Below are 13820 nucleotides of genomic sequence, written 5' to 3'. Positions count from 1 at the left end.
AAATGTTAAAGCAAAATGGTGATTATAGTCTATCTGCTTTTTTTTAGGTTCTGTTTATTGATCCAGCTCAAGAATATACCGTGGACTTTATAAAACTTGCTGAACTTTTCTTTTATCATAAAATTCCTCTTAGGTAATTGTCAATTTATAACAGACTGTCAACTGAAGGAAATCCAGTGATGTTCATGTTGTGTCACACGGAGTGTCAATGTTGAATTCAAAGTGATGGTCATCTCTGGTGCCTGACACAACATAACTGTGTGCTGTGAAAAATCATACACCTTTATGGTCAACTCCATTAATCATAGCTGCTTGGTAGTCTTGTTTACCCTGTTACCTTCCTGAGAGAATGATTGTCACTTGGGTACTTAAGGATGGGTCCATTTTCCGTGGTCATGTTAGGAGTACACTTCCCTCCACTTTTTCTTTCTGGAAAAAAAATAGCTATTTGATAATGTCACCACCAGAGAGAGTTTTACATTTTGGAGGAATCCAATAGAGATGAGGATTTTGGTGAAAAGGCATTATAAATCAAAGCTTTTCAAATAATAATACTCCCCTTTACCCCAGATACTAACACATTCCCTCCATCTAGATGTTCTAGTCTAATAATATTTAAAAATCATGGTTTATTGTAGTTCAAGAGGTAGTTGTAACGTCTCTCATTCATCTTCTTTCCTAGAATTGGTTTTGTGTTCATTGTTAATACAGATGTTGAAGTTGATGGGAAAAATGATGCTGGAGTTGCTCTTTGGCGAGCTTTCAACTATATTGCAGAAGAGCATGATGTATCACAAGCATTTATTTCCATAGTACACGTGAGTTGATGTACTACGTATAATTTCTTTAGGATGTATAGTGGTTTTTGCGTTACTGTAATTATTATTATTTATTATTTTAACATTTCAAAGTTTATAAAAACTATCATGGGGATTAGTACACATGATGAATTTGATTCTTGCAGCTCCCAACTGAAGTACATAATATTGTCCCCATTTTATAAATGAGGCTCTGCCCAAATCTATGAATTTATTTAGGTCTACCCAACCAATAAAGGAACTTAAATTGTATATATAAATTTAGAGGAAGCATATTAATAGAAAATAATTAGTAAGGGAAGAATTCTTGAGCTGGGTTTGGAATAAAATCATGAATAGAAAAGATTATTTCAAACTTAAATGTTCTAAATGACAAAGTATATAGAGACTTCCTAGAGAATTTCAAAGGAGGAAGAAAATGTCACAACAGCAAATTGGTGTCAAAATGGTAAGATTGACGCTGAGTCTGACAAAGAGACTATAAGAAATGTCAGAAATTGGTAAGAACCTTATTAAGGAAAAACAAGAGGTAGGAAGATTATTTTATAATGGAGGGTTTGAAACTCTCTTATGGCTCATAATGGAAATATAAATGTATTAAAGAGCTATATTGTTGTTATTAAGAAAGTCAGGTTATAGCTTTAAACAACTGTTCATTTTTATATTTATTATTCTTTGGCTTGTCAACCATTATCGTAACAGGGAATGGTTCTTCTTCAAACTGAAAATGAACTTAGCAAAGCAGAAGTGTACATTTCCTGCCCTGTTTCTGGAGCTCCCACGAAAACCACTAAATACTTCACTGAGTCATTGTCCTGAGGTATAGAAATTACCTACACGTCAGTGACTTGGGAGTACACTGTATTCTGTAAAATAGTACCATGGAATAAGTGTCAATATTATATCTCAGTCTATCAGTTTTACTGATTGGTGTAAGAGTTTATAAGGGGTTCAGTCAAATTGACTTAAATCTTTTATTAAAGTCCAGCCACCTCATTGTGAGAGGATCAGTGTGATATTCAACACTAAGAAACTTCAAGACCTTCCAAAATTATCTTTACCTTAATTATTTATAATTGAGACCTAAGTTACCTTAATGATCTCTACTTAATCTCTCTTCTTTGAGCATTTTGTATTAGACATTAATTTGCACAGGATGGCATATTTGTCAGTACCTTACCCTTTGAATTATCTACTGTGATGTTCAGCACAGTACTGTAATCTCTTGGAAAACTGAATTACACTCAAAACCATATGATTCAGTACAAAGCAGCATAAAAGTAAGTATTGAATATGTGCAATAGCCTATAAGTTGTGCTAAACAAAGGAAGGAGAAGGAAATATCAGTGAGGAAGAAATATTTAGAGAAAGCAGTTAGAATCCACTGGGGTCTGAAGTGTCAGATTGTTCATAGTTTTTCAAACTGTATGTGCTTGTAACCACCAAATTTTTATATCCAGTAGAAAGGTAAAACGTTGTTGAGTTAACATTCTGTTGGGAGAGTATTATGTCCATTAGATCACTTAGCTTCACTAATTTAGAATAATTTGAGCAAAATCTTGTCTTTTAGTAAAATACGTGAATTATAAAACTCTCTTTAATCCTGTTTCATTACTTTCAATGAGCAAATTATTATATTTAAATTAATTTGAAAATACAGTATCAGGAGAGAGGAAGAATATAACAGAAGGCCAAAGTCATAATAACAGTGTATGAAAGTTATTGAAATATATTGGGGAATTATGGTAGAGTAAGTACATTATTTGTAGTAAAATGATCTTACTTTGTATCTCAGCTCTACTGCATAGGGACTCTACAGACATACAAGTAGTTTAATTTTCTCTTCCTACCTTACAACATTCAGATTCAAAATTATATGTTACATACTTAATGAATATTTGATGAATTCAGTTAGAGAATGTAAAAGCACTTTAAGACTTTAAATTTTGGCCACAACGGAGTAACAAACAATAGATTAGCCATCCTACAGTAAGCACTTATAAAACTGAACAAAATACATGATATAAGTCTGTTTTCAGATGTTCAACAAGAAGCAACAGGGACTATGATCCTTGGAAAAAGGTAAAATAATGATATTCACAGAAAAAGAATTTCTGGCCACCTAAAAAGAAACACTAAAAGGAAATGACACCAGATGGTAACTCACATCTACAGGAAGAAATGAAATGGTAACTGTAAATAAAATGTAAATATATAGATAAATACAGAAGGCTGTATGAGTATATTTTTCTCTTTAAATTACACAAGATTTAATCAAACATAAATTCTAACTTATATAGAGGTAATACATGTGACAATAATTGTACAAAGTAGAATGAAATGGATCTATTTTAAATTCTATATTTTGTAATTAGGATTAGTAGGAAGTAGATTGTGGTAAGTTCCAATGTATATTGTAATTACTGGACTAACCACAAAGAAAATAAATTTAAAAATCGTTTAAAAATCAAAAGAAGAATCGAAATGGCACTCTAAGAATTATCTCTTAAGCACAAAAGAAGACAGTAAAGGAAGAATCAATAAACAAAAGACACATATATAGAAAACAAATAGCAAAATGGCACAAGTTAATCCAACCGTACCAATAATTATGTTAAGTATGAGTAAATTAAACTTAAGCATACTAGAAGAATGGATAAAGAAGGGTGGGAAATTATTCACAAGCCAAGTATTCAACAATCAAGAAGAAATGGATAAATTGCTAGAAATATACAACCTACCAAGACTGAATCATAAGGAAATAGAAAATCTGAAGAGACCAATTCCTAGTAAGGAGATTGAATCAGGGATCAAAAACCTCCCAACAAAGAAAACCCAGGACCAGATGGCTTCATTGGCAAATTCTACAAAACATTTAAAGACAGGCTGATACCAATCCTTATCAAACTTTTCCAAAAAGTAGAAGAGGAGGGAATACTTCCAGACTCATTTTACAATCCCAGCATTATCTTGACACCAAAGCCAGTTAAGGACACTACAAAAAAAGAAAATTACAGGCCAGTATCCCTAATGAACATAGATGCAGAAATCCTCAGCAAAGTATTAAAGAAGTGAATTCAACAGTACCTTAAAAGGATCATATACCACAAGCAAGTGGGACTTATTCCTGGGATGCAAGGATGATTCAACATACACAAATCAGTGTGATACACCATATTAACAGAAGGAAGGATAAAACTCGTATGATCATCTCAATAGATTCAGAAAAAGCATTTGACAAAATTCACAGCCTTTTATGATTAAAAAAAAAAAAACTCTCAACAAATTAGGTATAGAAGGAATGTACCTCAACATATAATGAAAGCTATATGTGACAAGCCCACAGCTAACATCATCCTCAACAGTGAAAAGATGAAAGCTTTTTCTCTAAGATCAGGAACAAGGTGAGGTGTCCACTCTCACCACTCTTAATCAGCATAGTATTTGAAATCCTAGCCAGAAGATTAGGCAAGAACGATAAATAAAAGGCATCCAAATTAGAAAGAAGCAAAATTATCTGTTTGCACATGACATGATCTTGTATGTAGAAAACCCTTAAAGACCCCACCAAAAATCTGTTAGAACTAATAAATTCAATAAAGTTGCAACAGAAAAAATCAGTTACATTTCTATACAATAACAAAGAACTCTTGGAAAGAGAAATTAAGTAAACAGTCCCATCTACCATAGCATCAAAAAAAGTAAAATGCTTAGGAACAAATTTAACCAAGGAGGTGAAAGATCTTTACACTGAAAATTATAAAACGTGGATGAAAGAAATTGAAGAGGACATAGATAAATGGAAAGATATTCCATGTTCATGGATTAGAGAATTAATACCATTAAATATTCTGTACTACCCAAAGCAATCTACAGATTTAGCGCATTTAAAATTCCATTAGCATTTTTCACAGAAATAGAAAAAAAAAAACCCAGTGGGTTGAGTTGTCTCCGAGGGGCGGCAAGGAAAAAGGATTAGCCATGTCGTCTTTGATCAGAAAGGTGATCAGCACCGCAAAAGCCCCAGCGGCCATTGGTCCCTACAGTCAGGCTGTGTTAGTCAACAGGACCATTTACATTTCAGGACAGCTAGGCATGGATCCTGCAAGTGGACAGCTTGTGCCAGGAGGGGTGGCAGAAGAGGCTAAACAAGCTCTTACAAACATGGGTGAAATTCTGAAAGCAGCAGGCTGTGACTTCACGAATGTGGTAAAAACAACTGTTTTGCTGGCTGACATAAACGACTTCAATACTGTCAATGACATCTACAAACAATATTTCCAGAGTAGTTTTCCTGCAAGAGCTGCTTACCAGGTTGCTGCTTTGCCCAAAGGAGGCCGTGTTGAGATTGAAGCAGTAGCTGTCCAAGGACCTCTCGTGACAGCATCGCTCTAAGTGGGCCTAGTGTTATTTAGTCTGGAATTTTAAATTAACATCTCAATTTTTACAGTATTTGTTGGAAAGTGTAAGGTTGACTGAAATATCTGAAGTTATTATGGAAATACCATACAATAAGGGGAATTGAACATGAGTTGAAGATTAATGATGAATCTAGTTACTGATGTTCTAAATTACACTTCTATGACACGCATTACTGGATGTGGGAAAAGAGACACATTACATAGTTACTCAGAAAAACAAAAGTAAAGGGAAATAGCATGTAGGAAAGATGAGTTACTATTCCTGAGAAATAATAAAGAGCACACCTAATTCAATTAAACTCTGTTAATTTAATGGTATGAACTATTTAGTTCTCATGTCAGATACATGATTCTGCTTTTACTTGAGTAAAATTAAAGCATTTAAGTTTGAATGGTAGAGTTAAAGGAGAAGAAACTGGACCAAATTTTATATAGATAATATTTTTCTAGTGGAAATAAAATAGCATGCAGATTTTCAAAAAAAAATAAATAAAGTTAACCATTATTTTATTAAGAATCATAGCATCTGGTTTGATCAAAATAGAATATAATATACAAATATGGTATGGTATTTTGAAAGCCAAAGAATATTCACAAAACCATTTTTACTATAGGATAATAGATTGTATTCTTAAAATGGTTCATTTGTGTATGTGTGGGGATCATGTGTGTGTATATATATGTATGTATATAGTATGCTTAGAACTTACAAAATATAAAATATGTTCTTTAGTTTATAAATATGCATGCTAAGGGAAAGAAATAAAACTAATTACTGTAAGGTGAAAATTAATTATAATATCTTTATTTTCACAGATGTACCAAAAAGTAGAGAATCACAATATACTCACTGTGGACAATGTGAAGGGTGTTCTCCAAAATGAATTTCCTCATGCTAATATTCGGGATATTTTGGGAATTTATTCTAAATATGATGGTGAAAGAAAGGTAAGCTTGAATGCAAATTTTTAAAAATGTGATCAAGGGGGGCTTCCCTGGTGGCACAGTGGTTGAGAGTCCGCCTGCTGATGCAGGGGACACAGGTTCGTGCCCTGGTCCGGGAAGATCCCACATGCCGCGGAGCGGCTGGGCCCGTGAGCCATGGCCGCTGAGCCTGCACGTCCGGAGCCTGTGCTCCGCAACGGGAGAGGCCACAACAGTGAGAGGCCCGCATACCGCAAAAAAAAAAAAAGAAAAAAAAAAAAATGTGATCAAGAAACTTTTATTATAATCTCATGAATAAATGACCTCAGTATAATTAACTCATGATTTAGATTTTAGACCCTCAGAGAAAAGGGAAATTTATACCTTTGAATGACACAAATTGTATACAGTATTTAAGTTGCCACTATTGGCTTTTTTAAAAGTACCAAAACAGATACTTCTCAGAATTTACAGTGCAGAAAATTACAAAAGCAACCTTAAAGCAATTAAAAAGTGGCAATAAGTACATACCTATCAATAATTAAATGTAAACCGACTAAGTGCTCCAATCAGAAGAGTGGCTGAAGGGCTCTACAAACAAGACTCTAACTTTTATGTGGAAATAAATGAATTCATTTATTCATATGTATTCTAGGTAAAGGCAACAGCAACATATGATGTGATACAAATGAATTTTTAAGTTGAGATAATTTTATATAGCCAAAACATACTATTTATATCAGTTGCCATGAAAATATCTAACACCATGTTATCCTCTGATATTGGTGTTCACAACCCAATATTACTGTTTCCTACTAACTACCTTTTTATACATAATATATTTGGATGTAAATTTCATTTCCAACTGTATTATAAGTACTTTAAGGAAAGGAATCTTGTCTTCTTATTCTTTTGTATTCCTCAAGTTTGCATGTCTTAATTTTTAGATATTATTTGTTGAGTCTTACAGTAATTGAAGGTTGAGCTCAAGATCTTCCACCTCCTGACCTTCCCTTGGTCTCCTCCAGTCCCAGTGGTAGTACTTAAAATATTTTAAACCTGTTGTGGCTTCAAGAGCAAACAATCAGATGAATCAATCAAAGCACATCCTCGAACTGGAATGGAGTCTTTGAAGCCTTCATTCTGAGGCTGATACTGACTTGCTTATAGCTGAATCATGTTGACATGGATGGTCTGGGAAAGCGGTCAAGGTAGTTCTCATGTGGGGAATCGCCATCCCAAGACAGCAGTTACTTACCAACTGGTGCAAAAGGATTTCAGTACAATAAGAATTGGAAAGTCCTGGGCAGTTACAAACCAGCTGATTATCAGATCTGTTTTTAACACATTTTGGTTAAATGAATATTTAGTGTGAGTGTGACTTTTTAAGTGTTCCTTGTTAGTAAGTCAAGTACTATGGCTGTTTTTTAACAGCTTTCCTTTTTTTTTGGTAGCTTTAAGGGTTACTCCATTTTTACTCATTCACGTAATTTTCTACCTATTGCAAATATATCGAGATAGTCAAGAGATTGGTCAGATAACCTATCTAGAATCTTCCTTACACAAACATAGTCATTAACAAGCCAGCACTTTGCCCCACACGCACCAGCCCCAAGAATGCCCTTCTGCAGCCACTCTGCATTTGGTCTAAACTGAACTGGTTGTCCTCTGTACCTGAAGCACAGCTGTCATTTCTGGATCTGCCTTTGCTGCTTTCCTTCATTGGATCTCTGCTTTTCCTCTGGCTTCATGAACACTGTGCGTTTCCTCTTTTTGATTTATTTTGCTTTTACTTCTTTCTCAAGCAAGTACGCATGAAAAAAATTCTTTGATCTCTTTTATATAAAAGTTTTTTATTTTATATTTGCATTTTATTGATTGTTGGACTGAGTAATCATTTTTCGTGTGGATTTTGAAGGCTTTCTTTTACTCTCTCCTAGCTCCTAATAAGCTACTGAAATGCATGATACCAATCTGATTTTGACTCCTTTGTCTTTCTTTGATCTATTTATTTGTTTGAAAGTTTTTAGGATCTTTTTATCCCTGTTGCTTGGAAATTTCATGATATGTCTTTGTCTTGATCCTGTTTCATTTAACACATTGGGTGTTTGGTGCGTCCCTTCTAATGGAGATACGTGTCCATCAATTCTGGGAATTTCTTTGTGTTGTTTTCTAATGCTTTCCTTTCCTGTATTTTCTCTCTTCTTTCTGAATCTTCTGGATTGAGCAATTATGTACTTTTTCTTCTTCTTTTATTCCTTTTTGTAGTGTCCAGTTTTTCTTTCATGAGCACAGTTTTTTAATCTAAGAATGTTAGCTTTTTGATGTGTTGTTCTGTGCCCTGCGCTCTCTCTGCCTTCTATAGCTTCCCTTTTTCATCCAATTTGATTTCCTTTTTTGTGTTGGAAGCATTTGTCAAATGTATTATGATGTCTGGTTGTCTTTGACATGTAAGTATGAAACTGTAAAAAGCTGCTCACAAATAAACGGGTCTTTTCAGTTGGTGGGCCTCACTTGGGGAGTGAGTCAGTTTTTTCAGTTAGATGACCAACAAATAAATGTCTTTTCGAATGCTGGCATTCTGTTGCAGCGTTTGGTTTCTTCAAATGAGAATTCTTTGTTTTCCTCTTAGAAGGAGTATATGAGGCAAATGAAAGGGTGCAGATGTGGGAAACGAGGGGATAGGATATGTCCAGAAATAGGATGTGGTGATAGGCTGGGTTGAAAGAATGTGAACTTTCCCTCAATCTTCTGTCTTGTTTCCATCCCCTTTCTCAGCCTCCCACTATACCTGGAATCCCCAAATCTAGAGCCTTTGTGATTCAATTTCAACAGAGAGTAAAGGGAAGCAGAATAGTTTAGCTTTTCAGGATTGAGAGACGGGGCCTTGGTATACAACTTCTCTGCATTACAGACTCTCAACAAGCTTCCACATTTCATGCTCTGCTCCTTATCTTCTCCTTCTAAGATAGTCTAGGTTTTTAGCCCTCAGGGGTTCCAAAAATGTTGACGTTCCTTTCTGTCTGCACGGGAGTGACTTCCCTTTCTACTTTGGTCATCTACTCTTTATCTTTTCTCCCATTTTTCTTTGTGGGCTCATATCTTGTTATTGTTGTTATCATCATCGTTGTCATCATGATTTTTATTATTATACTCTCATTTTAGTTGTTGACTTAAAAAAATGCACATGAGAGTCACGAGTTAAGTTTTATTTGGGGCAAAATGAGGACTATAGCCCAGGAGACGGCATTTCAGATAGCTCTGAGAAACTGCTCCGAAGGGGGGAAGGTCAGTATACATGTGATTTTGGTGACAGGGGAGTACATGCAGTTAAGCACATTTTCTTTGCAGAAGGTTTCTGCTAGTCTAGTGAAGGTTACTGCTAGTCACGAGGATCAGACGTCACCATGAAGGATTTTAGTGCTTTTCTAGATAAGAGGAGATATAAGAATTGGGCTCATAAAATTGGCTCCTGAAAATATCTATCTGAAGACCTGTTCTGCCAGTTTTTCTCAGAGCACAGAGTGCCTCGTCTCTGCTCTCCACCTGAACTCCTTTCAGGGGGTGTTGAAGGTCAGCGACTGCAGCAGCACATGATTTAATCCTTGTAGAGGTAGGTGGCAAGTGCCAATTTGTAGGTGGCAGAATCGAGATGAGCACGTGTGATAAATCTACCATATTTATCAGAAATCCACTTCTACTCTTTATCAAGTTAAGCTGCAAAATGAATATTTTTATGGTGTTGCCAATTTTAAGATACCTGTAGTCGTATTCTCCTGAAATTATGAAACACATTAAGGATTTTTGTGAAGATTATGGATTCAGTACACTCCTCAGAAATATTGAATCCCATCTTTTGTGTGTGAGTTCAGTCTTCTGTTTTCTCCTTTTTTACCCCTCTCTCCCTGTAAGACTGTCTTGTAACGACGATATCTTCATTTCTTAATTTCTGCATTTTTCTCAAGTCTACTTAATCTCCAGTTTAAATTGGACTCTGTGTTACTTACAATGCTTTAGTTGTGCCTGGTTTTATTCCTTACCTATTCCTCCCAAAAGTTATTCTAAACATTCATCAGTCCTATAAGCCCTTTTCACCTTTCTCTTCATGCCTCAGAAATCATTCTGATTACTACGTCACAAAGAAAATAAATGTTTTAGGCCTTTATTCCCTAAACTCATGTTCCTGTAGTTTTCTCTCTGTATCCAAACTTTATTTTTTCTTTCAACAAACATTTATTGAGTACTTACAATATTCTGTCCACAAGAGGTAAAAGAATAGAGTACAAGGAAGATCTGCTGAAAATTAAAAATAAAATCAAAATTTAATAGAACAGAGACAAAAAAAGACACATGAAAAGTAAGAAGGTAAACAGTCTTCAATTCACAAGATTCAGAGAGAACAGAGAAAACATAGGAAAGCATTAGAGAAATACCACAAAGAAATTCCCCCAATTGATGGACATGAGTCTTTATTAGAAGGGGCCCACCCAATACGCAATACATAGAATGAAAGAGGAGCTTGGCGGGGCAGGGTGGAGGTGGATAAGAATATTTCCCTGAAGCAGTGACATTAAAGCCGAGTCCAGAAGTAGGAGGACAGTTGGACAAAAGAAGACAAAGAAGTGGTAGGTAGTCAGCGTTCCGGAGAAAAATGTTAGGATGTCCTGAATGTGAAGGAACTAAGAGAGTTGGTGTTACTACTGAGTAGATGTAGCAAGTATGTGTTGTTTGTGTTGCAGAGGGAAGTCCCTAAGATGAGGCTGGAGGTGTAAGCGAGGGGCCTGATTACACAGAGTGTGGTGAGCCGTAGTTAACTAACAAGCTTGTGAACAGTAGAATACCTTTGCAACAGTGAAAAACCTGAGAAGATATTAAGCAGTGAAGTGACAGTGACATGCATTTTCTGCAAAGAGCATTCTCCGTTGAGAATAGATTGTCAGAGGGTAAAAGTGTACGTAGTAAGACGGATTAGGAAGCATTTAGGTGAGAGATGAGAGATGGGCTAGTAGGTTTTTGGAAGAGTAGAGGCAGAGAGAAACGGACACAATTGAGGTATTTGGGAAATACAATCCAGGACCTGCTGCTGAATTGGAAAGGGGAGAGAGGAGAAGAGAAATTGTCAAGAACGGCTCCCGGGCTTCAAGTAACTCACTGGGATGGTGGTAATGCCATTGCCAAGATGGAAAGAGGTGGAAGAGAAACCAAGTGGGAAATAAGAACAGAAGTTCAGTTTTTCACATGTTGAATTTGAGGTGCCTGTGAGAATTCCATAGGAGACGTGAAGTGTGATTGGATATTTGTGTCTACAGTGAGACGTAGGCTAAAAGTACAAAATTCAGTGTTGTGGCTTATTTGTGGTAATTAAAGCTTTTGTAATAGACAGTTGCCTAACTGAAAAATCACGGGAAAATTGCTGTATTTCTAGCAGCAATATCCTTCTTAAGGTCCAAAGCCATGTATTCAGCTGCCTGGGGGACTGCCCATAAGTGTCTTAAATGAATTTAAAACTATGCCCATCGTCTTTCTTGTCACCCAAACCTCTTTTTCTTTCTTGGTGCCTAATCCTAGAGGGTAGCACCATCATTCTCCCAGGGCACTCAGGCTACTAGAAGCCTGATAGTTGTCCAACTTCTTTTCCCTCATACCCTCCCAAACAGTAGATCATCAAGTTCTGTCAGTTTTGTCAACTAAATATTTCAGAAACTGCCTCGTTCTCTCCTTGCTTCTCACCACTGATTTTTGTCTGGCTCTTGCCTTTTCTTTCCTGCATTTTTGCAGTAGCCCCTGACCCACCGCCCCCAGTGCACGCTGTCCCACCCTCTTCCTTCTCTTTGTCGCCACTATATTCTTTTTTTTAAAGAGCAAATCTGATCGTATTTCTTGTCATGAGCCCTCTTCCTAGGTAGAATTGACCATGCCCTCCCTAGTACCCCTGGATATCTATTCACACTTATTTTTAATGTATCCATCTCTCCCCCTGTTAAACTATGTTTTCTTAGAGCAGAGTTTGCATATCATTCCTACGCATTCATTGCCTAATACACAGTAAATGTCCAATAAATGCAGAGATAATACAGTTCAGTGGTTAAGAGTTCAGACTCTTGGTCAAACAGAGGTAAGTACAAAGTCTGTTTCCAAAGTGTGGTCATTATGTGGCATTGGAAGTGACTCTCCGTTTTATCATCTGTAAAGTGGATATAATAGTAGTCCTTAGCTTCATAGGGTAATTGTGAATATGTTGGCTATAATGACAGTTTTAATAATTTGTAGTGTTGAGTAGCGAGTGAATTAACTGTTTAGTGATGATTCATCACTCACAAGATAAAATCCAGAGGTTGAGGACCTTCATGATCTGTCCTCTCTCCCCACCCCCTCTGACTCCGTATCTTCTCCCTGTGTAACTCCTCCCACTGTAAACACAGAAAAGTACTTGCTATTACCTAAATATACCATATCTCTCTTCCCTTCTATTCCTTGCAGTGCTGTCTCTTTTCACTGGGAATGTCTTTCTCCACTTTAGCTCCCTAGCATATTTTTGCTCATCCTTCAAGACTTTTAGTGTCACTCCCTAACAGAGGCCTTCTGTGATCCCTCCCCTCCACACTCAAGCTTAGTCATTCCTTTTCTGGGCTCCCATACAATCTGGTATATGCCTCAGTTTTGCTTGTATATATATGAGCCCCTTGAAGGCAGATTTTTCAGCTGTGTATTCACAAAGTCTAGCCAAATGCTTGAATTCGATAAATGTTAACCAAACAAATGAATATAGCGATAAATGAATCTCTTATGCAGGTAAATGCATTTTTTAAAGTAATGTCATACTCTCTATCAGGGGTCAGCAAACTACAGCCCATGAGCCAAATCCAGCCTTTCTACCACCTGTTTTTATAAATACAGGTTTTTGGAGACACAGCCACGTTCACTCATTCATGTGTTGTGTACCACTGCTTTTGCACTATAACATCACGATTGAGTAGTTGTGTCAGAGACCAGATGGCTCACAAAGCCTAAGATATGTATCTGGCCCTTTACAGAAAAAGTTTTCTGACTTGTTCTATGTAGGTAAATTACTTTCCTTTAAATAATGTTTGGAAAGGACAGATAAAATTAGCAAAATTAACATTTTTTCTATGACATACAAAATGTGTCCCTGTCCCTTTCTTTATTTATGTGTTGCTTTTTCAGACAAACATATTCTGTTTAACTCTCTGGTATTTTTTAATTGCATAGGCAGGAGCAAGCTATTACAGGATGACTGGCCTGGGTCCTTTGCCTCAAGCTCTTTATAATGGTGAATCCTTTCACCATGAAGAGCTGAATATTAGGGAACTAGAAATGGCTGTTCTTCACAGAATGATGGATGAAACTGCATATTTACAAAAGGAAGTTTTTATGGTAGGTAAGCATGTATGAGAAAAGATCTGATGAATGATATTTATAGATGATTTTTATATTAAAAATGTCTTTTAATAGCAAAAGTTAATTGTGTAAAAATTTCCATTCTGATTGTTTAGTAATGATTTTTAAAGTAGTAATTAAATTTATCTGTGCATAATTGCATCTAAAAACTTGCTTAATTGGAAAGAAACTTCACAGTTTTATAGGAAAATTTATTATAAGAATCCTAAATTGCATATTACTTACTGACTTATTTTAG

At 35.9% G+C, this 13820-nt stretch overlaps 2 protein-coding genes across 2 annotated transcripts in view; both read left to right on the top strand.

Annotated features, from left to right (window-relative positions):
- Window positions 1-13820, top strand: part of UGGT2 (UDP-glucose glycoprotein glucosyltransferase 2) — a 160928-nt gene that overhangs the window by 69961 nt on the left and 77147 nt on the right. The window contains exons 14-17 of the mRNA XM_007469922.1: window positions 48-133; window positions 683-818; window positions 6056-6187; window positions 13394-13558. Of these exons, the coding sequence (XP_007469984.1) occupies window positions 48-133; window positions 683-818; window positions 6056-6187; window positions 13394-13558 (519 nt within the window). The remainder of the gene's footprint in view (window positions 1-47; window positions 134-682; window positions 819-6055; window positions 6188-13393; window positions 13559-13820) is intronic.
- LOC103072271 (ribonuclease UK114) lies at window positions 4779-5213 on the top strand. Its single transcript, XM_007469921.1, has one exon. It carries the CDS (start codon window positions 4800-4802, stop codon window positions 5211-5213), a length of 414 nt encoding a protein of 137 aa, XP_007469983.1. The 5' UTR covers window positions 4779-4799.

The sequence above is a fragment of the Lipotes vexillifer genome, unplaced genomic scaffold (genome assembly GCF_000442215.2).
Source record: "Lipotes vexillifer unplaced genomic scaffold, Lipotes_vexillifer_v1.1 scaffold1130, whole genome shotgun sequence".
In the NCBI taxonomy this organism is placed as follows: Eukaryota; Metazoa; Chordata; class Mammalia; order Artiodactyla; family Lipotidae; genus Lipotes; species Lipotes vexillifer.
This window is presented reverse-complemented; position numbering and strand designations above follow the sequence as displayed.

Excerpts from the sequence above, each read along its gene's own strand:
- LOC103072271 (XM_007469921.1), top strand. The coding sequence starts at position 4,800 with ATGTCGTCTTTGATCAGAAAGGTGATCAGCACCGCAAAAGCCCCAGCG.